This window comes from Bombina bombina, chromosome 4 (genome assembly GCF_027579735.1).
Source record: "Bombina bombina isolate aBomBom1 chromosome 4, aBomBom1.pri, whole genome shotgun sequence".
In the NCBI taxonomy this organism is placed as follows: Eukaryota; Metazoa; Chordata; class Amphibia; order Anura; family Bombinatoridae; genus Bombina; species Bombina bombina.
The window spans coordinates 495,523,440-495,550,860 of record NC_069502.1 but is presented as its reverse complement, the minus strand read 5'-3'; the positions used below and the strand labels follow the sequence as shown (position 1 = coordinate 495,550,860).

The 27,421-nt window shown below is 43.0% G+C and overlaps 1 protein-coding gene across 1 annotated transcript in view; it reads left to right on the top strand.

Moving 5' to 3' along the window:
• LOC128656482 (dystonin-like) overlaps positions 1-27,421 on the top strand; it is a 958,955-nt gene that overhangs the window by 360,058 nt on the left and 571,476 nt on the right. The window contains 1 exon segment of the mRNA XM_053710402.1: positions 3,448-3,614. Coding sequence (XP_053566377.1) covers positions 3,448-3,614 — 167 coding nt within the window.

Below are 27,421 nucleotides of genomic sequence, written 5' to 3'. Positions count from 1 at the left end.
TTTATGCAAATTATGACATTTTGGGAAGTCTCCCTAAGTGTTATGCGGGAATCCAGACGTGGACCCGTTGCTCAGTGTGCCTAGAGGGATATGGCTGCACCTCACTGACGAGGCCCACAATAGGCCGAAACGTACGTCTGGGGTTTTGCTGTTTCTCTCGTTCAGAGAAGGATTGCCTGGTATTTCGGGGCTGGACTGTACTGTGAAGTCAGGATCAGACTGATATGCTTCAGGAAAGTTTTTCTCTGTGAAAGGCACATGTTGAGCAAAAAGAGGCTGCTTCTTGGGTGGTAACTAGCCATAGAACAAGCTATTATGCTATTGTTCGTTCCCAGGTTGAGCGCTTCTCTCTTTTTATTTATGCAAATTATGACATTTTGGGAAGTCTCCCTAAGTGTTATGCGGGAATCCAGACGTGGACCCGTTGCTCAGTGTGCCTAGAGGGATATGGCTGCACCTCACTGACGAGGCCCACAATAGGCCGAAACGTACGTCTGGGGTTTTGCTGTTTCTCTCGTTCAGAGAAGGATTGCCTGGTATTTCGGGGCTGGACTGTACTGTGAAGTCAGGATCAGACTGATATGCTTCAGGAAAGTTTTTCTCTGTGAAAGGCACATGTTGAGCAAAAAGAGGCTGCTTCTTGGGTGGTAACTAGCCATAGAACAAGCTATTATGCTATTGTTCGTTCCCAGGTTGAGCGCTTCTCTCTTTTTATTTATGCTAAGTTACAATTACACCTAACACTACACTATCATTAAATTAATTATTCCTATTTAAAACGAAATACTTACCTGTAAAATAAACCCTAATATAGCTACAATGTAATTAATAATTACATTGTAGCTCTTTTAGGATTTATATTTATTTTACAGGTAACTTTTTGTATTTATTTTAGCTAGTTAGAATAGTTATTAAATAGTTATTAACTATTTAATAACTACCTAGCTAAAAGAAATACAAAATTACCTGTAAAATAAATCCTAACCTAAGTTACAATTAAATCTAACACTACACTATCATTAAATTAATTAAATAAATTACCTACAAATAACTACACTTACATACAATTAAATAAACTAACTACAAAAATAAAAAAAACAAAGTTACAAAAAATACAAAAATAAGTTACAAACATTTCAAAAATATTAAAAATTTAAGCTACTTACACCTAATCTAAGCCCCCTAATAAAATAACAAAGCCCCCCAAAATAAAAAAATGCCCTACCCTATTCTACATTAAATAGTTAACAGCTCTATTACCTTACCAGCCCTTAAAAGGGCCTTTTGCGGGGCATCCCCCAGCGAATTCAGCTCTTTTGCCTGTAAAAAAAAATACAACCCCCCCCCCACATTAAAACCCACCACCCACATACCCCTAATCTAACCCAAACCCCCCTTAAATAAACCTAACACTACCCCCCTGAAGATCATCCTACCTTTAGCCGTCTTCAGCCAGCCGGCCACCGATGGAACAGAAGAGGAGATCCGCAGCGGCCAAAGTCTTCATCCAAGGGGCGCTGAAGAAGTCTTCCATCCGATTGAAGTCATCATCCAGGCGGCGTCTTCAATCTTCATCCATCCGGAGCGGAGCCATCTTCAGACGAGCCGACGCGGAGCCATCTTCTTCCACTGACGACTGAACGACGAATGACGGTTCCTTTAAGTGACATCATCCAAGATGGCGTCCCTCGAATTCCGATTGGCTGATAGGATTCTATCAGCCAGTCGGAATTAAGGTAGGAAAAATCTGATTGGCTGATTAAATCAGCCAATCAGATTGAAGTTCAATCAGATTGGCTGATCCAATCAGCCAATCAGATTGAGCTTGCATTCTATTGGCTGTTCCGATCAGCCAATAGAATGCGAGCTCAATCGGATGAGTGATAACTATCACAGTCTGCTGCTTATCGCCCTGTACTTGGTGCGCGGCTTTTTGACAGCTTTATTGATAACTTTGGCGAGATTTTTCAGGTCCGTGGCTGCGATGGTAGGCGAGCTTAGGCGGGCGTATTGGGCCAGCGAAGGCAGATAAAGTAGACACGTTGATAACTAGAGGTCTATATATCAGCCACAGCAGCACATGTCACTTCTTTGCTAGGAACAAGTTCCCTCTCACCCTGCACTAGACAATGCTGCATGGAGGAGGGGCATGTATGCACTCACTTATTCTTCCCACTGACACCTTTCTACAATGCACTGTTCCCCTAACAAACTTCAGTTAGTGGATCTTAGGGCCACAGCAGAAAGAGCAGGGCTAAGGGGACCAGCAGACTGGATCCTGTCTCCCCAAGACTGTATGGATACAGTGTGAGGCGAGTCACACAACCTCAAGACTGAAGAGAGCAGTGTGTGCAGCTGCACAGATGCTCAAATCCTCACATGCCTGCTGCTCCAGCTTTCTGCTGCATGCACCTACAGTCAGACCTACCTAGAAACAATCCCCACCACCAGAGCATTTACCTGGTAACAGTGGTAACCCCTGCAGGACCTTTTCTGATGCAGTGGGATTAGCTGGATGCTGAGTTAGGGCTTAGCAATTAGTGCTGCACAGTGCACATCTAAAACAGCACATGGCACTAGCTTGGCATGTCACATGACACTACCCGGCACAGTCCTGGCACAGTTTCTCACAAATAAATATAAGCAGAGAACTTTTGAGTGTGACGTATTAGGACTGACTGTGTGTGTCTGTCCCATGTCACATGACATCAGAGTCTGGCATGAACTCTTAGTCCCCTTAACAAAGACTGGGCCCTGGACAGCTGCCCCTTTTACCCTGTGTTAAAGACGGCCCTGACCGTACTCATATTCAGTATCCATTAAAGACAGGAAATTCTGGAAGTTAATACTGACTCTAACTATAAAAAAAGTATGTTTATACTGCATATTATAACTTTTGCACACTAATCAAATATATACATGTCTATATCTTAGACTTTTAATATGTCGAGTTGATATTTATTGACACAGTTTTTTCATATTGGTAGAACAAAGGGCTAAAAGTTTAATTGTTAATTTGCCAATGGTCTTGCTTTCTAAAGTGCCACTAATTAAAATGGAAACTAAACACTTTATACTTATTGGACCAACGTCTGTTGTCTTTGCTATAGAATACATATCAACCAAGTCCTAAATGTTTTTAAAACAAATTAACAGCTGGTTTGCTGCAATTGTTTTTCAATATCCAAACTCCATGAAAATGTTTGATTTAGCAATAATTCTGGATTGTGGAATTTCGGATTTGGGATTTCTTACTTGTGCTCATGTTCTGTTAGGCACATAGAATAGGGCAAATGTAAGTGCCAATTGGTTATAATTGTAATCAACAACAATGCAATGTTTACTTTTGTTAAAAATACAAATAAATCATAATAAATCTTGGGAATGTAGGTAAAACATTTACTTCATCATGTTGATTTAACAGATGTTCTCCTGTTTCTATTTCAGATTTCTGACATCCATGTTACTGGGGAGTCAGAAGATATGTCTGCCAAAGAGAGGCTGCTCCTTTGGACACAACGGACAACAGACGGTTATGGTGGAATACGCTGTGAAAATTTTACCACCTGCTGGAGAGATGGAAGACTATTTAACGCCGTCATTCATAGATACAGGTATGAGATATTTGATTTTTTTTTTATTGCAATGAGACTCAAAAAGCCCTGCTGTTAAAGTGATTTGAGAAGTGCTGTATAACTAAAGGACATGAATACCAACAGATTCTGTCATGCATGTGAAAGATCAGAAAAGGAAGCATATTAATACAGTATATAAAAAAATCAGAAGATGGAACTTAGCACAACTGATACTGTTTTATACTTACTTTGTGAGCTTAAGCAGTTGTATTGGTGGGATGGAGCAGGCTTTCATAATCTTGAGACGGATAGTACAGCACAGAATTTACAAAGAAATACAACTGTAAATTTTTCACCTCTTGAATGTGGAGAAACACTCAGTATTTTCATCCCTCACTTAAAGGGCCATTCTACACCAGATTTTTACTTGCATAAATATTTTGTAGATGGTCCTTATATAGCCCATCTGGGAGTGTTTTTGTAACAATGTTTAGTTTTGCTTATTTTTTAATAACGTTGTGCTGATTTTCAAACTCCTAACCAAGCCCCAAAAGTGTCAGCTGTATACTGGTGTATACAAACTCCTGCTCACCTGTTTATATAATCTGTTTTTTTCATATGCAGGGAAGGGGGGAGTGTCTTTTCCTGCCCCTTTCACTGGATGTTTCAGCTAACCTGATCAACAGTGCTAAACTTGGAGCTTCTTTTTTTTTTAGTTTTTAAATGCTTTATTGAATCTCTTGTACCTCATATAAGCATAGAAAATAAAACATAAGACAACACTTTTCAGCTGTTTAATGTAGTGCATAGAAAAATGATACGTTCTGGAGTCCACAGAGTCCTTCAAGATCTTGGATTTCGTCCCGGCTCCTCATATCGGAGGAGCCATATTTGATGCACAAGTGACTCTGGGAAATTAACACACAGTTAGGGTAGGCGCAAGCGGCTGCTAGAGTTCCAGATAATATAACCCGTTAAAGCAAGGATAGTTTAACATCAAATATGATAATATATTCAAAAACTGAGAAAACAGGAGACATATACTTGTTCGGCAACATAGCTGAATGCTTAAAACACATTTATTTCTCTAAGTATGATACTATTAAGGAATCAGTAAAGGGGGGGGTAACTTGGGGGGCGCTTATGCCTCCCTTGATATTAATCAGGTTGTGCGGGCTTATCAGGTAGGTCAATCTAATAATTTAAGGTAGGGATCAGGTTAAGGGATGGGGGGAGATAGGGAGAAATAAAGGAAGAGGGGAATAAGGTAAAACGGTCAGGGATAAAGAGAGGGGAAAAAAGGGGGGGTCAGAATGACAATTGATTCTGTAATGGGCAGATGTGTAGACCTCTCTAGAAAGCGGTAGTTAAACCTTGTTTCCCATATGGCCCAGTAGCTGTCCTCTTTGTTTAAGCTGAGATAAAAACCTCTTTCCATTTTAGCGAAGACGTTTACAGAGTCAATGATTAGGGAGAAATCAGGGGAGCAGCTTGTTTCCAGCTCTTGGCTATGCAGATTTTCTTTGCTGCAAATATGAAGATTGTCAGGCGTAGTGAGTGGCTTTGGTATTTTAATAGGTTAGAATGTTGAATAGGGAAATATCTGGTTTTGAATTGAAGGTGAACACCTAAATCCTTGCAGAGGCGGAACACTTTTTTCCACAGGGAAATTAAGTTGGGACCACCATATGTGTAGATCCAACCCATTTTCTCCACACCCTTCTAAGTACATTTTTAAAAGGTTTTATACTGGATTTTTCGATCAGTATCTGTGCATATTCTTCTTTATAGTAGTGTCAATTACATGCAGTTATATGAAAATTGGTGTATTACTGTTCCTTTAATGGCGGTTCGATAATGAGGAGGTGACATATGTCCTTCCGTATTGCCAACGTACCTATAACATCTTTGGTGATGTGTGGTGTCATTATGTCGTGAATAATATCATACATAAGTAGGAAGTGCCCTGTACTGATTGCCCTTACTCATTGCTAGAGCTGTAGGGGTGAGCCAAACTTCTTCTTCAGCTGAGAGTGAGGAGGGGCTCTAACTGAGCTCCTCCATATTGAGCTAGTTATTTAGTTAGAGCATGCAATTTTAAAACTAGTGACATTGCAACTCTATGTGCTTAACATCTTTGTGAGGGTCAAACACATAGAGTTGTAGGGTCACTAGTTATTAGAATGAATCCTTGGAGATGCAGAGAACTGCTGGTTCTGAGCAGACACTGCCTGTGAGCCAATTAGCAGTCCCATGACCCAGCTGTAGAGTCAAGTCAAAATTAAACTTTCATGATTCAGATAGAGCATGCAACTTAAAGCAACTTTCTTATTTGCTCCTGTTATCAATTTGTCATGGTACTCTTGGCATCTTTATTTGAATGTAAGCTTAGGAGCCAGCCCATTTTTGTTTCAGAACCTGGGTAGACTTGCTGATTAGTGGCTACATTTAGACACCAATCAGAAAATGCTACCCGGGTGCTGAACCAAAATGTGAAAGCTCCTATGCTTACATTTCTGCTTTTTCAAATAAAGATACAGAGAATAAAGAAAAATTGATAATAGGAGTAAATTAGAAAGTTCTTGCATGCTCTATCTGAATCATGAAAGTTAATTTTGACTAGACTATTTCCTTTAAAATTAGATGTTGTAAGAATTAGATCATGTCATTTTGCCACTATACATTTTCCACTGTAGTGACCCTTTAATAATGTAATATGTTAATGAGGGTCAGATTCTATAAAATTTGCTGGTCTAGACGTGGTTTTCCACGCCAACACTGGCAGGGGCATGGAATTCTATAAAAAAAGGGACTCTCCCTGTGAGTGGCGAGATGTCTCCCACACAAATAATTAGAGCTCTCTTCTAGGTAAAAGTTTGCAATGGAGGGTGAAGTACAAAGGGTTAAACCGGCGTGTTTTAAAAGAGAAAATGACATATACACCCATGTTCAGCTCATTTTACGAAAAAACAACAGTTACGCTTTGTATTTTGTACTTAGAACCACAAATTTCTTTGTGTTTTTGCACAGTGTACGATTTACGCTGTTCATATTGAATACAATTTATTCCTATGTCATTTACATAGAAATTTTAATTTTTTTGATAAAATACGATTTTGGTGAACAATTTTGTTATGATTTTTTGATGCACTTTAACAATATACTTTTTTCCTGCATATTTTTTCTGTGAATTATTTATTAGTTTTGTAATGATTTTTAAAATAACAAATTTCCTTCCTAAGATAAGAAGAGTCACAGCTTAATTCCTTACTGTTGGGAAATACAACACCTGGCCACACCAGGAGGAGGCAGACACCCCAGCGAAAGGCTTAATATCCCTCGCACTTCCTCATTACCCCAGTCATTCTTTGCCTTTCATCACGTTAGGTGGTGGCAGAGAAGTGTCAGAAGATTCAGAGAGTCCTGGAAAAAAGGGTATCTGCCCTTCGAGATAGGACTGGAATTTTAAGTAGTCATGAAAGTTATAGTCTGGTGATGCAGGGAAAGTTTTTCCTGCAAAACCATCCAGACTATTGCTAACAGCTCCAAGCAATCAGTGTTAATGAGTTTCACTGCTTGCTTTCTCTCACTCAAGTCCATGTCTGGAGCGCTGCTATACAGGACTGTCACACTTGAGAGGCTGTGTGTTCTGTTCCACAGCATGGATCTGAAAGGTAAGATTGTTTCAATTTTTACACATAAAATTCTATAATAGGGTCACAGTGTTGCTCCTTTATACCTTGATAGGATCCAGGGTTAATATCCTCTAAAGGGGGTTTATTGAACAGTTGGGGTTAATAATCAGTATTTATTATTTACATGCTGCTTTTTGTGATTTTTTCCTGGGTTGATAGACTGTGGGTTTTTGGCTGGAACAAACAGGTTTCACCTTTTAAGTTTCACTTTCGTTTTTTGAAAGTGTTGCACAGCTCCTACTTGCTGTACTTGTAATAACAGGGAAAGTACTGTCTTGCACTCCATGTGGACCGGGTGTGGTCTATATTCATTTCCTCCATTCCGGCTGAGACTTGAATCTGAAGAGAGCGTTTCCTCTGTTAACTATCTGGGTCTAGGAGGTGGTGAGTGCCATTGGGTATAAAGGTGACGTTTTTCTATAATAAAAAAACGTTTTTATTTGTGTCCTTCTGTGGGTATAACCTGAGCTATGGAGGACTCTGACATGTTAGAAGGTACTCCTTCTGTACTAAATCATACCTGTTTATATTGTGAGGAGGCCGTGGTTTTCCCGCCCACTCAATTATGTTCCACATGCCTTAACACCGTAATAAAGTCTAAGAAGGGAGACAAGCCTGCTAAGGCTCTTAGTCCCTCTGAGCCGTCTACCTCTCAGGACTCGGCATCTTGGGAGATTACTACCCTTGCTACATTATTTACTCCACATGCAGTTCCCCGTAGCTCATCTAATCCTCCATCTCGAGGGAGCCTTCTTCCTGCAAACTTTGCAGCGCAGTTACAAATAGTGGTGTCTGCGACCCTCAGTGCATTACCTCGCTCTAACAAAGAGAAATGTTAAACATAGCTCTCCTGACCCGGAGTCATCTAAATTATTCTATCGGATTTAGCTATTATGTCCCAGTTATCCGATGATGAGTTAACCTCTGTTTCTTCAGAGGGTGAACTTTCTGGGTCGGTGACCTTAGCGTCTAAGCCTCCTGCTGCAGAGGAACCGTCCTTTAGATTTAAAATTGAGCACTTGCATTTTTTATTAAAGGAGGTTCTGTCTACTGTAGAGGTTCCAGAGGCCGCGCTGCCTGAAGAACCTATTATACCTAAATTAAACAGAGTTTACGAAGACAGGAAAGTTCCTTTGACTTTTCCTGTGCCGGTTAAGATGGTGAACATTATTAAGAATGAATGGGAAAGAATTGGCTCTTCCTTTTCCCCTCATCTACTTTTAAAATGTTGTTCCCGGTCCCGGACTCTCAACTGGATTTGTGGGGCTCCATTCCTAAGGTGAATGGTGCTACCTCTACGCTTGCTAAACGTACTACTATACCTCTTGGGGATAGTTCTTCGTTCAGAGAGCTGATGGATAAGAAAATGGAAACCTTTCTGAAAAAGATGTTTCAACATACAGGATTTTTGTTTCAACCGGCAACTGCAGTTGCTGCGGTTGCCGGAGCGGCTACCTACTGGTGCGACTCTTTGTTGGAACTCATTGAGGTGGAGTCTCCCCTCAAGGATATTCAAGACAGAATTAAAGCTCTGAGAATTGCGAATTCTTTTATCTGTGATGCGAACATGCAAATTATTTTCCTACTAAATGCAAAGGCCTCTGGCTTTGCGGTCCTATTCCACCGGGCACTCTAGTTGAAGTCTTGGTGTGCGGAAATGACTTCTAAGTCCAGACTCTTTTCTCTTCCCTGCAAGGGAAATATTTTATTTGGTCCAGGCCTGGACTCCATTAATTCTACGGTTACCAGAGGCAAGGGTGCCTTCCAGCCACAAGATAAGAAGAACAAATCAAAGGGACGACAATCTTCTACTTTTCTTTCCTTTCGTTCTGACAAATCCTAATGACAACAATCCTCCTCCAAGCCCAAGCAACGCAAGAGTACTTGAAAGCCGGCTCAGTCCTGGAATAAATCCAAACAGAATAAGAAGCCCGCCGAAAAACAAATTGGCATGAAGGGGCGGCAACCCTATCTGGGATCAGATCGTGTAGGGGGCAGACTTTCTCTTTTTTCAGACGCCTGGTTCAATGATGTACAGGATCTGTGGGTCCTGGAGGTGGTATCTCATTGATACAAGATAGGCTTCAAATCTCATATGCCAAGGGGCAGACTCCATCTCTTGAATCTGTCTACCAGACCAGAAACGAGGGAGGCCTTTCTAGGGTGCGTTCAGGATCTATCCTCCTTAGGAGTTGTTGGCCCCGGTGCCTATCGAAGAAAGAGGTTTGGGGTTTTATTCAAAACCTTTTTGTGGTCCCAAAGAAGGAGGGAACTTTCACCCAATTCTTGACCTAAGTGCTTAGACAAATTTCTCAGTTGTCCCTTCTTCAAGATGGAGACGATAAGGTCCATCCTTCCTTAATTCAGGAAGGTCAGTTTATGACCACAAAGATCTGAAGGATGCTTACCTTCATGTTACAATCCACAGGAACACTTTCAGTTCCTGAGGTTTGCATTGCTGGACCATCAATTCCAGTTCATTGGCCTTCCGTTTGGTCTAGCTACTGCTCCAAGAATCTTTCAAAGTTTCCTGGGGGCTCTTCTAGCCGTTGCCAGAAAACTCAGGGTATTGCAGTAGCCCCATACTGTGGATGATATTCTGGTGCAAGCACCATCCTTTCGTCTTGCAGAAGAATTCTCGGGACTCCCTTCTCAGTCTTCTTCGATCACATGGATCGAAGATAAACTTGGAAAAGAGTTCTCTTATCCAAGTACCAGGGTGGAATTCCTGGGTACTATAATAGACTCCATATCCATGAGGATTATTTCTAACAGACCAAAGACATTGCAAGCTAACTTCGGCATGTCTTGCCCTCTGGACCTCCTTGAGTCCCTCTGTGGCTCAGTTTATGGAGGTGATTGGTCTCATGGTATCCCTGCTATGAACATCATTCCTTTTGCCAGGTTCCATATGAGACCTTTACAAAGATGTGCATGCTTAGGCAGTGGAACAGCGATCATTCAGATCTGTCTCAACACTTTGTATAGACAGCTGCAAGAGAATCACTCTCTGGTGGCTCTGTCAGATCATCTGTCCCAAGGGACATGCTTCTTAAGACCATCCTGGGAGATTGTGACTACGAACGCAAGCCTATCCGGGTGGGAATGTTTTGGGGGTGCCAGGAAGGCACAGGGGGTTGTGGACTCAGAAGGAGTCCTCCCTCCTGATCAATATTTTGGAACTACGAGCTATTTTCAAGGGCCTTGAAGGCTTGGGCCACTTCTGGGTTTCGTCCCAGTTTATCAGATTCCAATTAGACAATATAACCTTGGTGGCTTACATCAAACATCAGGGGGGGGGGGGCGGAGAAGTTTCCTTGGTGATGAAGGAAGTATCCCAGATTTCTGGAGTGGGCGGGAGGCCCACAGCTGTTCGCTGTCAGCAATCCACATACCGGGTGTGACAACATGGGAGGCGGATTTTCTCAGCAGGCAATCCTTACATCCAGGGGAATGGTCTCTCCATCCCGAGGCATTTGCAGAGATTATGCAGCAAGTAGGGGAAGCTGGTGATAGATCTCATGGCATCCCGTCTCAATACCAAGCTACCCAGTTACGGGTCGAAGGATCCCCAAGCGGATCTAATAGATGCACTAGCAGTGCCCTGGAGGTTTAAACTCATATATATTTTTCCTCCATTACTGCTTCTTCCTCGTGTGGTGGCCCGCATCAAGCAGGAGTAGGTATCAGTAATCCTGATTGCTCCATCGTGGCCGCGAAGGACGTAGTTCGCAGATCTAGTGGGGATGTCCTTATCTCCTCCGTGGAAGTTACCTTGTCGCAGAGACCTGCTGATACAAGGTCCATTTGTTCATCAAAATCTATATTCTCTGAGGCTGACTGTGTGGAGATTGAACGATTAGTCTTAGCCAAGAGAGGTTTCTCTGAGAGTATCATTGATACTCTTATTCAAGCTTGTAAACTAGTTACTTGGCATATCTACCACAAGGTGTGGAGGACCTACTTATTCTGGTGTGAAGAGCGTGGTTTTTTCCTGGCACAGAGGTTAAGGTTGCCAGGACCTTAGCTTTTCTCTCCAGGATGGACTGGAAAAAGGCCTTTCTGCTAGTTCCCTGAGGGGACAGATTTCTTCCCTGTCTGTTTTTTGCACAAGAGACTGGCTGAGCTTCCAGAAGTGCAGTCCTTTGTTAAGGCTCTGATTAGGATCAGACCTGCGTTTAGATCTGTGGCTCCTCCTTGGAGCCTAAGAGGGCCTACTTATCAAGCCGTCAATTATGCTGCATTCGACGGCACCAATACGCTTCGCCTAACATCGCCCAACAATCTCGCGCCGCGGACCTGAATATGCTCTCCTTATTTATCAAAAAAGCTGTCAAAAAGCCACACACCAAGTACAGGGCGATGAGCAGCGGACTGTTGTTAACTAACAGTCATCGATCTCGCTGCTATTCGGCTTTTTCTCAACTTTATTTATATCCTGTCACTAAACACTGCCACTATACTAAAATGTTTAACCCCTATCCCGCTGCTCCCGGACCCCGCCCCAACTAAATAAAGTTATTAACCCCCATCTCGCTGCTCCCGGAGCCCCACAGCAACACTAATAAAGTTATTAACCCCTATCCCTCCGCAACTCTAATAAAAGTATTAACCCCTATCTCGCTCCTCCCGGAGCCCACCACAACTAAATAAAGTTATTAAGCCCTATCTCTCCGCTCCTGTAGCCCTCCGCAACTAAATAAATGTATTAACCCCTAAACCCCTGGCCTCCCACATAACTACCACTAACTATATCAGTGGTTCACAGCCTAAGTGACCTCAAGGCCCGGTAAGTTTTAGCCGGACCGGTCCAGGGTCCGGTAAGCATCGGGAGTGGGTTGCAGTAGGTTTGCAAGAAATATATATATCTATAAATATATATATATATATATATATATATATACAGTCTCTTTCTCTCCTCCCCTCTCTCTTTCTCTCTCTCTCCTCCCCTCTCTTTCTCTCCCCCCTCTCTCTTTCTCTCTCTCCTCCCCTCTCCTTCTCTCTCTCTCTCTCTCTCTCTCTCTCTCCTCTCTCTCTCTCTCTCTTCTCCCCTCTCTCTTCTCTCTCTCTCTCTCCCCTCTCTCTTTTTCTCTCTCTTCTCCCCTCTCTCTCTTTCTCTCCTCTCCCCTCTCTTTCTCTCTATCTCCTGTCTCTCTCTCTCTCTCTCTCTCTCTCTCCTCCCTCTCTTTCTCTCTCTCTCCTCCCTCTCTCTCTCCCCTCCCTCTCTTTCTCTCTCTCTCTTTCTCTCTCTCTCTCCTCCCTCACTTTCTCTCTCTCTCCTCCCTCTTTTACAGTGGTTTAATTATGTAATAATTAATTGGTGTCAGTGGGATCCATATTAATATCCCACTGACACCAATGAATTATAAAACTAACCCACTATAAACCATTTATATATATTATATATGGATCCCACAACACTGAATTATCATATAATTATAATATATATATATATATATATATATATATATATATTACAGTGGGTTAATTTTATTTTATGATAATTCATGGTGTCAGTGGGATCTATATATATATATATATATATATATATACTGTATATACACAGTTTACACATACACATTGGTGTCCAATGGCCGCCCTAAATATATACATTGGTGTCAGTTGCCGTAATTATGTCATTGGTGTCAGTGGGCTTACTTACCTGTGAGCCGATGCTTCACGCTCTGCATGCCGTCCGCCGCTTCTACCCGGTCACAGTGCGCCCGCCTGCCCGCCGCTACATGCTCACAGTGCGCAAACTGACATGCGCAGTGGCACTCTGACAGGCCCCGTCCAAAATTTAGGAGATGTGTAAAGGCGGGCCTGTCAAAGCGAGTGTCTGGAGGCAATGTCGGGTTGCGGCCCACCAGCAGGGCCGTCGCGGCCCGGTAGTGGGCCGCGGCCTGGCTGTTGAGAAACACTGAACTATATTACATATTTAAAAACCTAACCCTACTCAAATTATTTAAATTTACTATTAAATATTACTAAGTTACAAAAAACTAACAACTAAGTTACAACCCCCCCCCCACTAAGTTACAAAAAATTAAAAACACTAAGTTACACAAAATAAAAAACAAACTATCAAATATTTAAACTAATTACAGCTAATCTAAGAGCCCTATGAAAATAAAAAAGCCCCCCAAAATAAAAAAAACCCTAGCCTACAATAAACTACCAATGAAGTTTCCCTTTAAATGACGTCATCCAAGATGGCGTCCCTTACATTCCGATTGGCTGATAGAATTCTATCAGCCAATAGGAATTAAGTGGAAAAAATCCTATTGGCTGTTGCAATCAGCCAAAAGGATTGAGCTTTAATTCTATTGGCTGTTGCAATCAGCCAATAGGATTGAACTTGCATTCTATTGGCTGATTGGAATAGCCAATAGAATGCAAGCTTAATCCTATTTACTGATTGGATCAGCCAATAGGATAAAAGCTCAATCCTATTGGCAGATTGCAACAACCAATAGGATTTTTTCTATCAGCTAATCGGAATGTAAGGGACGCCATCTTGGATGACATCATTTAAAGGGAAACTTCATTGTTCAGAAGACGTCGGAAGAAGAGGATGCTTTGCGCCGGATGTCTTGAAGATGGAGCCGCTCCGCGCCAGATGGATGAAAATAGAAGATGCCGTCTGGATGAAGACTTCTGCCGGCTTCGATGAAGACTTCGGCCCGCTTGGATGAAGACTTCTGCCGGCTTCGCTGAGAACTTCTGCCGCTTCGTTGAGGATGGATGTCGGGTCTTCAAAAACTGTAAGTGGATCTTCGGGGGTTAGTGTTAGTTTTTTTTTTATGTGGCAGGTTAAAGGGTTAATAACTTAATTTAGTTGCGGTGGGCTTCGGGAGCGGTGGGATAGGAGTTAATACATTTATTTAGTTGTGGGAGTCTCTGGGAGCGGCTTTATAGGGGTTAATAACTTTATTTAGTTGCTGCGGTCTCTGGGAGCGGCTGTATAGGGGTTAATAACTTTATTTAGTTGCTACGGGCTCCGGGAGCGGCGGGATAGGGGTTAATAACATTATGTTGGTGGCGGTGATGTCGGGCGGCAGATTAGGGGTGTTTAGACTCGGGGCTTATGTTAGGGTGTTAGGTGTAAACTTAAAGGATTACTTTCTGTTATAATTTTTAAGCTAAACAACTAACATATTAAAGTTAATAAACATTAATTAAAACCTACTGACCTATATTTTCTCCAAAACAAAGTTTCATAACGTTCTAAAAGTTATAACTTTTATAACGTTATCCTGCCCACTATTTTCAGCACTGCGTGTTCAAAATACTTAAACCAATAACTTTGTGTTTAAAGCGCCATTTTGAAACCTAGGTATTGTAAACGGATTGGTACAGAGCAAAGGATACCCACGGAGTGGGTTTGGAAAACAATTAAATTTGCAGACAAGATTTCTGATATACGGTAGAGATATGTTAATGAAATGCTATTGATAAAAAGCGTATTTGGGGTAGTTAGTTAGTAACAGGCATAGAAAATATTTACTTACAGTGGCCCTTTAACTTTTATTCTACCATAGTAATCAATGTGATATCGGGCAGCAGCGAACATAAGCTTTCACTGTTTTCAGACTCCCATTGATTCCTTTGGCATCCTCGGCATCCAGGGTGGCGGATTGAAAACCAGGTATGCTGTGCCGGAATAGTGGCGAGCGTACCTTTTAGAAGTTTGATAACTTGCAAAAGTAGTTAGATAGTGCCGAATTTGTATTCGGAACATCTGTAATGACGTAAGCATCGATCTGTGTCGGATTGAGACCGGTGGATCGTATGTTACGTCACAGATTTCAACTTTTGCCGGTCTGTAGGCTTTGATAAATGAGACAAATCAGGCTCGCCACAATTATGCTGTGGAATTCCAGCGTATTTGCGGTTAATGGCTTGATAAATAGGCCTCTAAATCTTGTTCTTCAGGTTTTGCAACAGGTTCCGTTTGAGCCTCTGCATTCCGTTGACATTAAATTGTTATCTTGGAAGATTCTCTTTTTATTGGCTATTGCCTCTGTGCGCAGAGTTTCTGAGATCTCTGCTTTGCAATGTGCACCCCCTTATCTGATTTTTCGTGCAGATAAGGCAGTTTTACTTACTAAATTAGGTTTTATTCCAAAAGTTGCGTCAGATTGCAACATCAATCAGGAGATTGTGGCTCCTTCCTTGTGTCCTAATCCTTCTTCATTGAAGGAACGCTTACTTCACTATTTGGATGTGGTTCGCGCCTTGAAGTTCTATCTTCAGGCTACTAAGGAGTTTAGACAATCTTGCTCTTTGTTTGTTGTCTTTTCGGGGAAGCGTAAGGGGCAGAAGGCTACTTTGACTTCCCTATTTTTTGGTTAAGGAGTGTCATCCACTTAGCTTGCGAGACAGCAGGACATTGTCCTCCTGAGAGGATAATGGCTCATTCCACTAGAGCAGTGGCTTCCTCTTGGGCTTTAAGAATGGGGGCCCCTATGGATCAATTTTGTAAGGCGGCTGGTCCTCCTTACAGCCTTTTTCAAAATTTTACAAGTTTGATGTTTTTGCTTCGGCTGAAAAGTTTTGCAGGCTGTGGTGCCCTCAGAATAGGGTCCGCCTCTTCCTTTTTGTTTCCCTCCCGTTATTCATTCAGTGTCCTCTGGAGCTTGGGTATAGTTTTCTCAATAGCAAGTAATGAAGCAGTGGACTTTACCTACCTTAGGAAGGAAAACATAATTTATGCTTACCAGATAAATTCCTTTCCTTCCGGATAGGGAGAGTCCACGGCCCCTGCCCGTTTTTTTTCTTGTCTATGGGCGATCCCCTATATTTATTTTATTCTTCTGGCACCATTTATACCCTAATGTTTCTCCTACTTTTCCTTGTTCCCTCGGCAGAATAACTGGGGTAATGAGAAAGTGGGAGGGATATTTAAGCCTTTGACTGGGGTGTCTTTGCCTCCTCCTGGTGGCCAGGTGTAGTATTTCTCAACAGTAAGGAATGAAGCCTTGGACTCCCCCTATCCATAAGGAAAGGAATTTATCTGGTAAGCATAAATTATGTTTTAATGGTGCACTTTTGTAATTTATGCATCTCCTCCCCATATGAAAATGCAGTATACGCCCCTTAGCGAGACACCCTGTTTACAGGGTAATAAGTGCATTTATAGAATTCCACCAGGGAAATAAAAGGGATAGTAGGCATTCTTATAGAATCTCACCAGCGCAGAGAACTTTATAGAATTGGTGCCTAAGACTTTGTGTTTTATTTAGATAGTTACCTTTGAAAAGTTGTTTAATTTTTTCTTACCACTGCAAATATCGAGTGTGGTTTACGTTTGGATGCACTGCTTCATCATTCCATACCAAGTCAGATCTTGCTTTATAAACTGTGAATAGAATTGTATTGATTGTGTTTAATATAAAACAGTTGTAGTTTTTGTTTAATCACAAAATTGTATTTGTTATCCATCTCTTCTTTAAAAGGACATTATGGTCAAAACTGAAATTTGCAAAACTGCATTTCAATTGTGAATAAAAGCATTTTCCATATAAAGGGGAGGAGAGTCCACAGCTTCATTCATTACTATTGGGAATTAAGAACCTGGCCACCAGGAGGAGGCAAAGACAACCCAGCCAAAGGCTTAAATACCTCCCCCACTCCCCTCATCCCCTAGTCATTCTTTTCCTTTCGTCACAGGAGGATGACAGAGAGGTGCCGAAGTTTCAGAGGTCTCTTATGGAGAATTCTACTCTTCAATATGGGACGGGAGTTTAAGTAGCCCTAACAAGCCTTTCAGTTGAGGGCCTGGGTGAAAGTTTGAGACCGGAGATGCAGGGAGAGCTCTCCTCTGCGACACCATCCCGACTCATATTAACAGCTCCTACAGCAATCGTTATTGATGAGTTTCACAGACCGATTTCTTCTCTCAAGTCCATGTAAGGAGCGATGCTACGACCTGTAACACTTGAAAGACCGTGTTTCTGTTCCATGGCATGGATTCTGGTAAGATTGTTTCATTTTTTATTATATTGATAACACAGAAGACTGGGCCACAGTGTGGCGCCTTTTATCGTGATAGAATCAAGGGTTAATATTCCTGGAAAGGTGATTATTGAACAGGGGGGGGGGGTTTATACATGATATTCTTTATTGTGTCATTGGTGCGCTATGTTCAGGATGAGGCTCTGGCAATGTGGAAATTCATTTCCGGGAGTTTTGCGCATCCTTTTTTGGCAAGTTTTGTCCTTTCTTCAGGGTCATTCTTGTTAGGTCTCTTCACTTCCGGTCTGATCTGCGACGGAGGAGACAAAGTGGTTTCTCTAGTCTGGGTCCTAGGAGGTGATGAGTGCCCCAGCCATTGGCGTTTATAAAGGTGCCTGTTCTTAATTTTGCTAATTAAGATAAAAGCTATGGAGGATTCTGACGAGTTGGAGGGTACTCCCTCTTTATCTAATTCTTTTACCTGTATTTATTGTGAGGTTCCGGTAGACCAGCCTGCACAACTATGTTCCACATGCCTTGAAAGAGCTACAACATCTAAAAATAAGAGAATGTCTAGTACCACTGAGCCATCCACCTCTGAGGGCTCTCCGTCCTGTGAGGTGCGTTCCCTAATTGCATCCCCTATTCCACATGCAGCGACCCAGGGTCTGACTGTTACCCCTTCGGGGGAAATTTGCTGGCCGCCAGTCTCTAAAGTGATCCATGCTTTACTGCGTTCTGCTAAGTGCAAGCGTAGAGCTTTCCAGAGCGGCCCGACTCAGGATTCATCTATGTCGGAAACTCCTGCGGAGTGGTACGATGATGAGGCCCACTCCGATGCTTCGGAGGGGGTTCCTTCTGTTTCGGAGTCTGTGTCATCTAAACTTCTGGCGGCGGAGGAGCCTGGCTATAGGTTTAAAATGGAGAATTTGCGCTTTTTGCTGAAGCAAGTGCTTGCTACTCTGTAGGTCCGGAGCTGAAGCTTCTGGAAGAACCTTCTATTCCTAAGCTGGACAGGGTGAATGAGGACAGGGTGGTGCCTCAGACCTTCCCGGTTCCTGTGAAAATGGCAAATATTATAAAGAATGAATGGGAGCGATTAGGTTCTTCCTTTTCTCCTTCCTCTAATTTTAAAAAGCTTTTTCTCGTTCCGGAGACCCAGCTTGAGCTGTGGGTAACCATTCCCATGGTGGATGGATCTATCTCCACTCTCGCTAAGTGTCTTACTATTCCTCTAGAGTATAGCTCGTCGTTCAAGGAGCCCATGGATAAAAAATTGGAAAACATGTTAAGGAAAAAGTTTCAACACACAGGGTTTGTTTTTCAACCCGCAGCGGCCGTCGCCGTGGTTGCCGGAGCTCCATCATATTGGTGTGATTCTCTGTGCGAGATGATTGAGGGCGAGCCCTCTTTCGAAGAAGTTCAGGAAAGGATTAAGGCGCTAAAGGTTGCCAATTCTTTCATTTGCAATGCCAATATGCATATTATTTGCCTGAACGCTATGGTGTCAGGATTTTCCGTTTTAGCACGCAAGTTGCTGTGGCTAAAATCTTGGTCGGCGGACATGACTTCTAAGCTGAGGTTACTGTCCCTGCCTTTTCAAGGTAAGATTTAGTTCGGTCCAGGCCTGGACTCGATTATATCCATGGTTATGGGAGGCAAGGGTGCCTTCCTGCCCCAGGATAAGAAGGCTAAGCCTAAGGGTTCTAATTTTCGTCCCTTTCGCGAGGACAGGGCCCAATGCCAGCAGCCCACCGCGAAGGCGGACCAACCTAAGGGAGCCTGGTCAGGCTTGGAACAAGTCTAAGCAGAACACGAAGCCCGCCAAAACAAAATCAGCATGAAAGGGCGGCCCCAGACAGGTCTACGGACTGAGTAGGGGGCAGATTGTCTCTTTTCTCCGACGCCTGGTTGCAGGATGTTCAGGACCCTTGGGTTCTGGAGGTTGTCGCCTAGGGTTACAGGATAGGGTTCAGGTCCCTTCCACCCAGGGGCAGATTCCTTGTTTCAAACCTGTCTTCAAGGCCGGAAAAGAGAGAGGCCTTTCTAGAGTGTGTGAGGGATCTCTCATCTCTAGGTGTTATCGTACCAGTACCCCATGCAGAAAGGGGTCTAGAGTACTATTTAAATCTGTGGTTCCAAAGAAGGAGGGCATGTTCCGCCCGATTCTGGATTTAACGTGTTTAAACAAGTTCCTGTCCGTTCCATCATTCAAAATGGAGACAATCAGGTCCATTTTGCCTCTAGTTCAAGAGGGGCAGTTCATGACCACAATAGACTTGAAGGATGCCTACCTGCATGTTCCAATTCACAGGGACCGCTTCAAGTTTCTCAGATTTGCGTTTCTGGACCAACATTTTCAATTTGTGGCCCTTCCCTTCGGTCTGGCGACGGCCCCAAGAGTCTTCACAAAGGTTCTGGGGGCCTGACCAGATCCAGGGGTATTGCAGTGGCGCCCTACCTGGACGACATTCTGGTTCAGGCACCGTCTGGCAGAAGTCAACTCAAGAGCTCTGCTTCTGTTACTTCAATCTCACAGTTGGAAGATCAACTCCGGAAAGAGCTCCCTGGTTCCCAGCACCAGGGTGGAGTTTTTTGGGCATGATACTAGACTCCGTGTCCATGAAGATATTCCTCACAGATGAGCGACGCAGGAAGATTGCATCCGCCTGTCTTGCCCTTCAGTCCTCAAGGAGTTTCTCAGTGGCTCAGTGTATGGAGGTGATTGGGCTCATTGTCTCCAGCATAGACGTCATTCCATTCGCAAGATTTAATCTCAGACCTCTTTAACTGTGCATGTTGAGACAGTGGAACGGTGATCATTCCGATCTGTCACAACTGATATCCATGGATGCGTGGACTCGGACTTCCCTCTCTTGGTGGAGCCGTCCAGTTGTCCATGGGGACATGCTTCTTGAGACCGTCCTGGGAAATTGTGACCACGGACGCGAGTCTGACGGGATGGGGAGCTGTTTGGAGTGCCAGGATAGCACAGGGAAAATAGTCTCGACTGGAGTCTCTTCTTCCAATAAATATCCTGGAACTGTGAGCGATCTACAACACTCTGAAGGAGTGGCCCTGTCTGGGGGAATGCAACTTCATCAGGTTCCAAAAGGACAAGATTACCTCAGTGGCATACATCAACCACCAGGGGGGTATGAGGAGCTCCCTAGCAATGAGGATTCTGGAGTGGGCGGAGACCCACGGCTGTTCACTCTCAGCGATCCACATCCCTGGTGTGGAAAACTAGGAAGCGGACTTTCTCAGCAGGAAAACATTTTATCAGGGAGAATGGTCTCTTCACCCCGAGGTGTTTGCGAAGATTTGTCTCAGATGGGGGACGCTAGAGATCAATCTCATGGCATCCCGATTAAATTGCAAACCTCCCCGATACAGATCGAGGTCAAGGGACCCCCAAGCAGGGCTGATAGATGCGTTGGCGGTACCTTGGGAGTTCAGTCTAGTGAACATTTTTCCTCTGTTACCACTTCTACCTTGTATAGTGGCACACATAAACGAGAAGAGAGCGTCGTCCATTCTGATTGCTCCTTCGTGGCCACGGAGGACGTGGTTTGCGGATCTGGTGGAGATGTCATCCTCTCCGCTGTGGAGGTTACCCTGTCGCAGGGATCTGTTGGAACAGGGTCCTTTTCAACATCAGAATCTAGATTCTCTGAGGCTGACATGGAGATTGAACGCCTAGTCCTAGCCAAGAGAGGTTTTTCTAACACTGTGATTGATACTCTACTTCAGGCAAGAAAGCCAGTCACTCTGTGCATCTACCATAAGGTGTGGAGAGTTTACTTGTCCTGGTGTGAGAGACATGAATATCCTTGGCACAAGGTGAAGGTATCCAGGATCTTGTCCTTTCTCCAAGAGGGTTTGGAGAAGGGTCTTGCCGCTAGTTCCTTGAAGGGACAGAACACGGCTCTATCAGTGTTGTTGCATAGCTCGCTGAGCTTCCTGACATTCAATCCTTTGTTCATGCCCTATCTAGAATCAGGCCTGTCTTTAGGCAGTCTGCTCCCCCGTGGCAATTGAATTTGGTTCTTAAGGTTTAACAGAGGGCTCCGTTTGAGCGTATGCATTCTCTTGACATAAGGGTCCTTTCTTGGAAGGTTCTTTTTCTGTTAGCCTTCACATCGGCCTGCAGAGTTTCTGAACTGGCGGCCTTGCAACAGGAGCCCCCTTATCTGGTGTTTCACGCGGATAAGGCTGTTCTTCGCACAGGCTTGGGTTTTCTTCCCAAGGTGGTGTCTGACCGTAACATCAATCAGGAAATAGTTGTTCCTTATTTGTGCCCTAGCCCCTCTTCTTCTAAGGAGAGGCTACTTCATAATCTGGATGTGATTCGTACCTTGAAGTTCTATCTTCAGGCGACTAAAGACAATCTAACTCTCTTTTTGTAGTCTATTCAGGAAAGCGCAGGGGTCAGCAGGCCTCTGCTACTTCTTTGTCTTTTTCGCTGAGGAGCTTGATCCGCTTCGCCTATGAGACGGCGGGACATAAGCTCCCTCAGAGGATTACGGCTCATTCCTCTAGAGCAGTAGCTTCTTCTTGGGCTTTCAAAAATGAGGCTTCTATGGAGCAGATTTGTAAGGCGGCTAGTCCTCCTTGCATACTTTCAGAAAGTTTTACAAATTTTACGTCTTTGCTTCTGCGGAAGCTGTTTTTGGGAGAAAGGTTCTACGGGCTGTGGTGCCCTCAGTTTAAGGGTCCGCCTTTGCCCTCCTGGTTTCATTCAGTGTCCTCTAGAGCTTGGGTATATTTTTCCCAATAGTAATCAATGACGCTGTGGACTCTCCTCCCCTTTAGACGGAAAAAATAACTTATGCTTACCTGATAATTTTATTTCCATCGTGGGGACGAGAGTCCACGGCTCCCGCCCGTGTCTCTGGTGTGCGGACCTAAATTTAATGTTTTCTTCTGGCACCACTTATACCCTGATATTTCTCCTACTGTTCCTTGTTCCCTCGGCAGAATGACTGGGGGATGAGGGGAGTGGGGGAGGTTTTTAAGCCTTTGGCTGGGTTGTCTTTGCCTCCTCCTGGTGGGCAGGTTCTTAATTCCCAATAGTAATGAATAGTTTTTGCAGTAAATACCTATTAGCAAAAATGCTTCTAGTGAAAGTTATTACTGTTGAAGCTGCATCCCCCATGCACTGGTATTTAAATAGTGTGTCTAATCAGAAAAATCCCTATGTCCCTTTACAATTGCATTTGACGCCCCTTGCTTTTGTATAAAAATTGTGATTTTCCCACGCTCCTTAAAGAGACCAAAAAAGCTAATTTAACCTGCAACTCCTGCAAATCAAGTAGTTGGTTTAGGCAATTTGCAGAAATTAAAAACCCAGGTTACAAGTTTTGCTTTTTGGCTTCTCTAGGCAGCCTAGAGAGGTGTCCCTTTAAGGCCATTGTTCTCATTTTCATACAGGTGAAACTCGAAAAATTAGAATATTGTGCAAAAGTTAATTTCACTCATGCAACTTAAAAGGTGAAACTAATATATGAGATAGACTCATTACATGCAAAGCAACATAGTTCAAGCTGTGATTTGTCATAATTGTGATGATTATGGCTTACAGCTCATGAAAACCCCAAATCCACAATCTCAGAAAATTAGAATATTGTGAAAAGGTGCAATATTCTATTCTCAAAGTGTCCCACTCTAATCAGCTAATTAAGCCATAACACCTGCAAAGGGTTCCTGAGCCTTTAAATTATCTCTCAGTCTGGTTCAGTAGGAATCACAATAATGGGAAAGACTGCTGACCTGACAGTTGTGCAGAAAGCCATCATTGACACCCTCCATAAGGAGGGAAAGCCTCAAAAGGTAATTGCAAAAGAGGTTGGATGTTCCCAAAGTGCTGTATCAAAGCACATTAATAGAAAGTTATGTGGAAGGGAAAAGTGTGGAAGAAAAAAGGTGCACAAGCAGCAGGGATGACCGCAGCCTGGAGAGGATTGTCAAGAAAAAGGCCATTCAAAAGTGTTGGGGACTTTCACAAGGTGTGGACTGAGGCTGGAGTCAGTGCATCAAGAGCCACCACACACAGTCGGATCCTGGACATGGGCTTCAAATGTTGTATTCCTCTTGTCAAGCCACTCCTGAGCAACAAACAACATCAGAAGCGTCTTACCTGGGCTAAAAAAAACAGACCTGGTCTGTTGCTCAGTGGTCCAAAGTCCTCTTTTCTGATGAGAGCAAATTTTGCATCTCATTTGGAAACCAAGGACCCAGAGTATGGAGGAAGAATGGAGAGGCACACACTTCAAGATGCTTGAAGTCCAGTGTGAAGTTTCCACAGTCTGTGTTGATTTGGGGAGCCATGTCATCTGCTGGTGTTGGTCCACTGTGCTTCATTAAGTCCAGGGTCAACGCAGCCATCTACCAGGAGATTTTGGAGCACTTCATGCTTCCTTCCGCAGATGAGCTCTATGGGGATACTGACTTCATTTTCCAGCAGGACTTGGCACCTGCCCACACTGCCAAAAGCACCAAAACCTGGTTCAATGACCGTGGGATTACTGTGCTTGATTGGCCAGCAAACTCGCCTGACCTGAACCCCATTGAGAATCTATGGGGCATTGCCAAGAGAAAGGTGAGAGACATGAGACCAAACAATGCAGAAGAGCTGAAGGCCGCTATTGAAGCATTCCATAACACCTCAGCAGTGCCACAGGCTGATAGCTTCCATGCCACGCCGCATTGAGGCAGTAATTGCTGCAAAAGGGGCCCAAACCAAGTACTGAATACATACAGTATGCATGCTTATACTTTTCAGAGGTTCGATATTGTTCTATGTACAATCCTTGTTTTATTGATTGCATGTAATATTCTAATTTTCTGAGATTGTGGATTTTGGGTTTTCATGAGCTGTAAGCCATAATCATCAAAATTATGACAAATCATGGCTTGAACTATGTTGCTTTGCATGTAATGAGTCTATCTCATATATTAGTTTCACCTTTTAAGTTGCATTAGTGAAATAAATGAACTTTTGCACGATATTCTAATTTTTCGAGTTTCACCTGTATATCAACCGCAATGGTTTATTATCAATTTTGGTCCTTATATACAGTATCTCACAAAAATTACACCCCTCCCATTTTTGTAAATATTTTATTATATCCGTTCATGTGACAACACTGAAGAAATGACACTTTGCTACAATATAAAGTAGTGAGTGTACAGCCTGTATAACAGTGTAAATTTGCTGTCCCCTCAAAATAACTCAACACACAGCCATTAATGTCTAAACCGTTGGCAATAAAAGTGAGTACACCCCTAAGTGAAAATGTCCAAATTGGGCCCAAAGTGTTAATATGTTATGTGGCCACCATTATTTTTCATCACTGCCTTAACCCTCTTGGGCATGAAGTTCACCAGAGCTTCACAGGTTGCCACTGGAGTCCTCTTCCACTCCTCCAGGACAACATCACGGAGCTGGTGCATGTTAGAGACCTTGCGCACCCCCACCTTCCATTTGAGGATGCCCCACAGATGCCCAATAGGGTTTAGGTCTGAAGACATGCTTGGCTAGTCCATCACCTTTACCCTCAGCTTCTTTAGCAAGTCAGTGGTCGTCTTGCAGGTGTGTTTGGGGTTGTTATGTTGGAATACTGCCCTCCCTGCGGCCCAGTCTCTGAAGGGAGTGGATCATGCTCTGTTTCAGTATGTCACAGTATATATTGGCATTCATGGTTCCCTCAATGAACTTTAGCTCCCCAGTGCCATCAGCAGTCATGCAGGCCCAGACCATGATACTTCCACCACCATGCTTGACTATAGGCAAGACACACTTGTTCTTAATCCTCCCTGGTTGCCGCCACACACGCTTGACACCATCTGAACCAAATAAGTTTATCTTGATCTCATCGGACAACAGGACATGGTTCCAGTAATCCATGTCCTTAGTCTGCTTTTCTTCAGCAGACTGTTAGCAGGCTTTCTTATGCATCATCTTTAGAAGAGACTTCCTTCTGGGACGACAGCCATGCAGACAAATTTGATGCAGTGTGCGGCGTATGTTCTGAGCACTGACAGGCTGACCCCCCATCCTTTCAACCTCTGCAGCAATGCTGGCAGCACTCATACGTCTATTTCCCTAAGGCAACCTCTGTATATGACACTGAGCACGTACACTCAACTTCTTTGGTCAACCATGGCGAGTCCTGTTCTGAGTGGAACCTGTCCTGTGAAACCGGTGTATGGTCTTGCCCACTGTGCTGCAGCTCAGTTTCAGGGTCTTGACAATCTTCTTATAGCCTAGGCCATCTTTATGTAGAGCAACAATTCTTTTTTTCAGATCCACAGAGAGTTCTTTGCCATGAGGTGCCATATTGAACGTCCAGTGACTAGTATGAGAGAGGGTGAGAGTGATAACACCAAATTTAACACACCTGCTCCCCATTCACACCTGAGACCTTGTAACACTAATGAGTCACATCAAAATGGCTAATTAGGCCCAATTTGGACTCACTTTTGTTGCCAACGGTTTAGACATTAATGGCTGTGTGTTGAGTTATTGTGAGGGGACAGCAAAGTTACACTCTTATAAAGGCTGTACACTCACTACTTTACATTGTAGCAAAGTGTCATTTCTTCAGTGTTGTCACATGGAAAGATATAATAAAATATTTACAAAAATGTGAGGGATGTACTCACTTTTGTGAGATACTGGGCCCTATTTACTATGGTGCGAGCAGACATGATCCGATATAGCGAATCATGTCCGCTGTACATCGATAAATGCTGACAGCATACGCTGTCGGCATTTATCATTGTACCAGCAGTTCTTGTGAACTGCTGATGCAATGCCAACCAATCGGGTTGATTTCTGTCCGCGGCCTCAGAGCAGGCGGACAAGTTATGAAGCAGCGGTCTTTATACTGCTGTTTTATAACTTCTGTTTCCGGCGATCGTGAAGGCTCGCCGGAAACAAGGGGCATCAAGCTCCATACGGAGCTTAATAAATATACCCCATAGTATGTAATTCTCTTTGACTATTAAACTGAAATTCTAGCATTTTACGATTATGGAACATGGCTGCAATAATTAGCCTTTACTTCTGTGAATTTCTGAGTGAATTGCCCCAGACCTTGGTTTAAAAGAAAAGAAAAACACTGCCCAGTTGTTAAACATCTATTGGACATTAATTTCTGCCACTCAAAAAAAGTACCTGCTTTCAATTTAGGTTGTTTTTTGGGTCTTAAATTGCTATCCTGCAACTCTATGGCATATTTAACAAACTTCATTGATTTAGCTAAGTGATCAGTGCCAGCTTCTAAAGGCACGTGTTAAAGGGACATAAAACACATTTTTTTCTTTCATGATTCAGATAGAACATACAATTTAAAACAACTTTCCAATATTCTTCAGTTATCAATTTCTTTTTTGTTTTCTTGTTATCCTATGCTGAAAAGCAGTAAAGTAAGCTTATAAGCACTATTTTCTGTCATGTAGTGCTTCAGGCATGTGCACGCTACCTACCTAGGTATCTCTTCAGCAAAGAATAACATGAGAACGAAACAAATTTGATAATAGAAGTAAATTGGAAACTTTTTAAAATAGTATTCTCTAACTCAGTGTTTTTCAACCAGTGTGCCGTGGCACACTGGTGTTTCCCGTGAGAGATCCTCAGGTGTGCCACGGCAGACTGACAACAGTGTGACATATTTTTTAAACTTTGCTTGTTTTTTACTCCCAGTGCAGGGGTAGTTTGTAGGAGGCATGGCATAACAGCACAATACATACAGTATGTGTGTGTTTGTGTGTATGTATATATATATATGCTGTATTAGGCTACAATGTGTGATTTTTTTTTAAAATTTGGGATGGTGGTGTGCCACAGGATTTTTTAATGTAAAAAAGTGTGCCACGGCAAAAAAAAAGGTTAAAAATCACTGCTCTAACTGAATAATGAAAGAAATTTTATGGGTTTAATGTCCCTTTAAAGGGATATTAAACAGTATGAGATTGTAATATAAAATGTTTAATAAATGTGCAGTTAAAAAAGTTTGCAATATAATTCCATTAATTATTTTGTCCCCTTTCCCTGTAATTTAACTCTGAAAATGGTTTGTTTTCTAAACACCATGCAGTTACTTTGAAGTAATTGTTGCTATTGAGTTTTAACTTAGGTTTCCCCTTATCTATCCTTCCTGCTGAGAACAAGTTAGTAAAGATATAAAC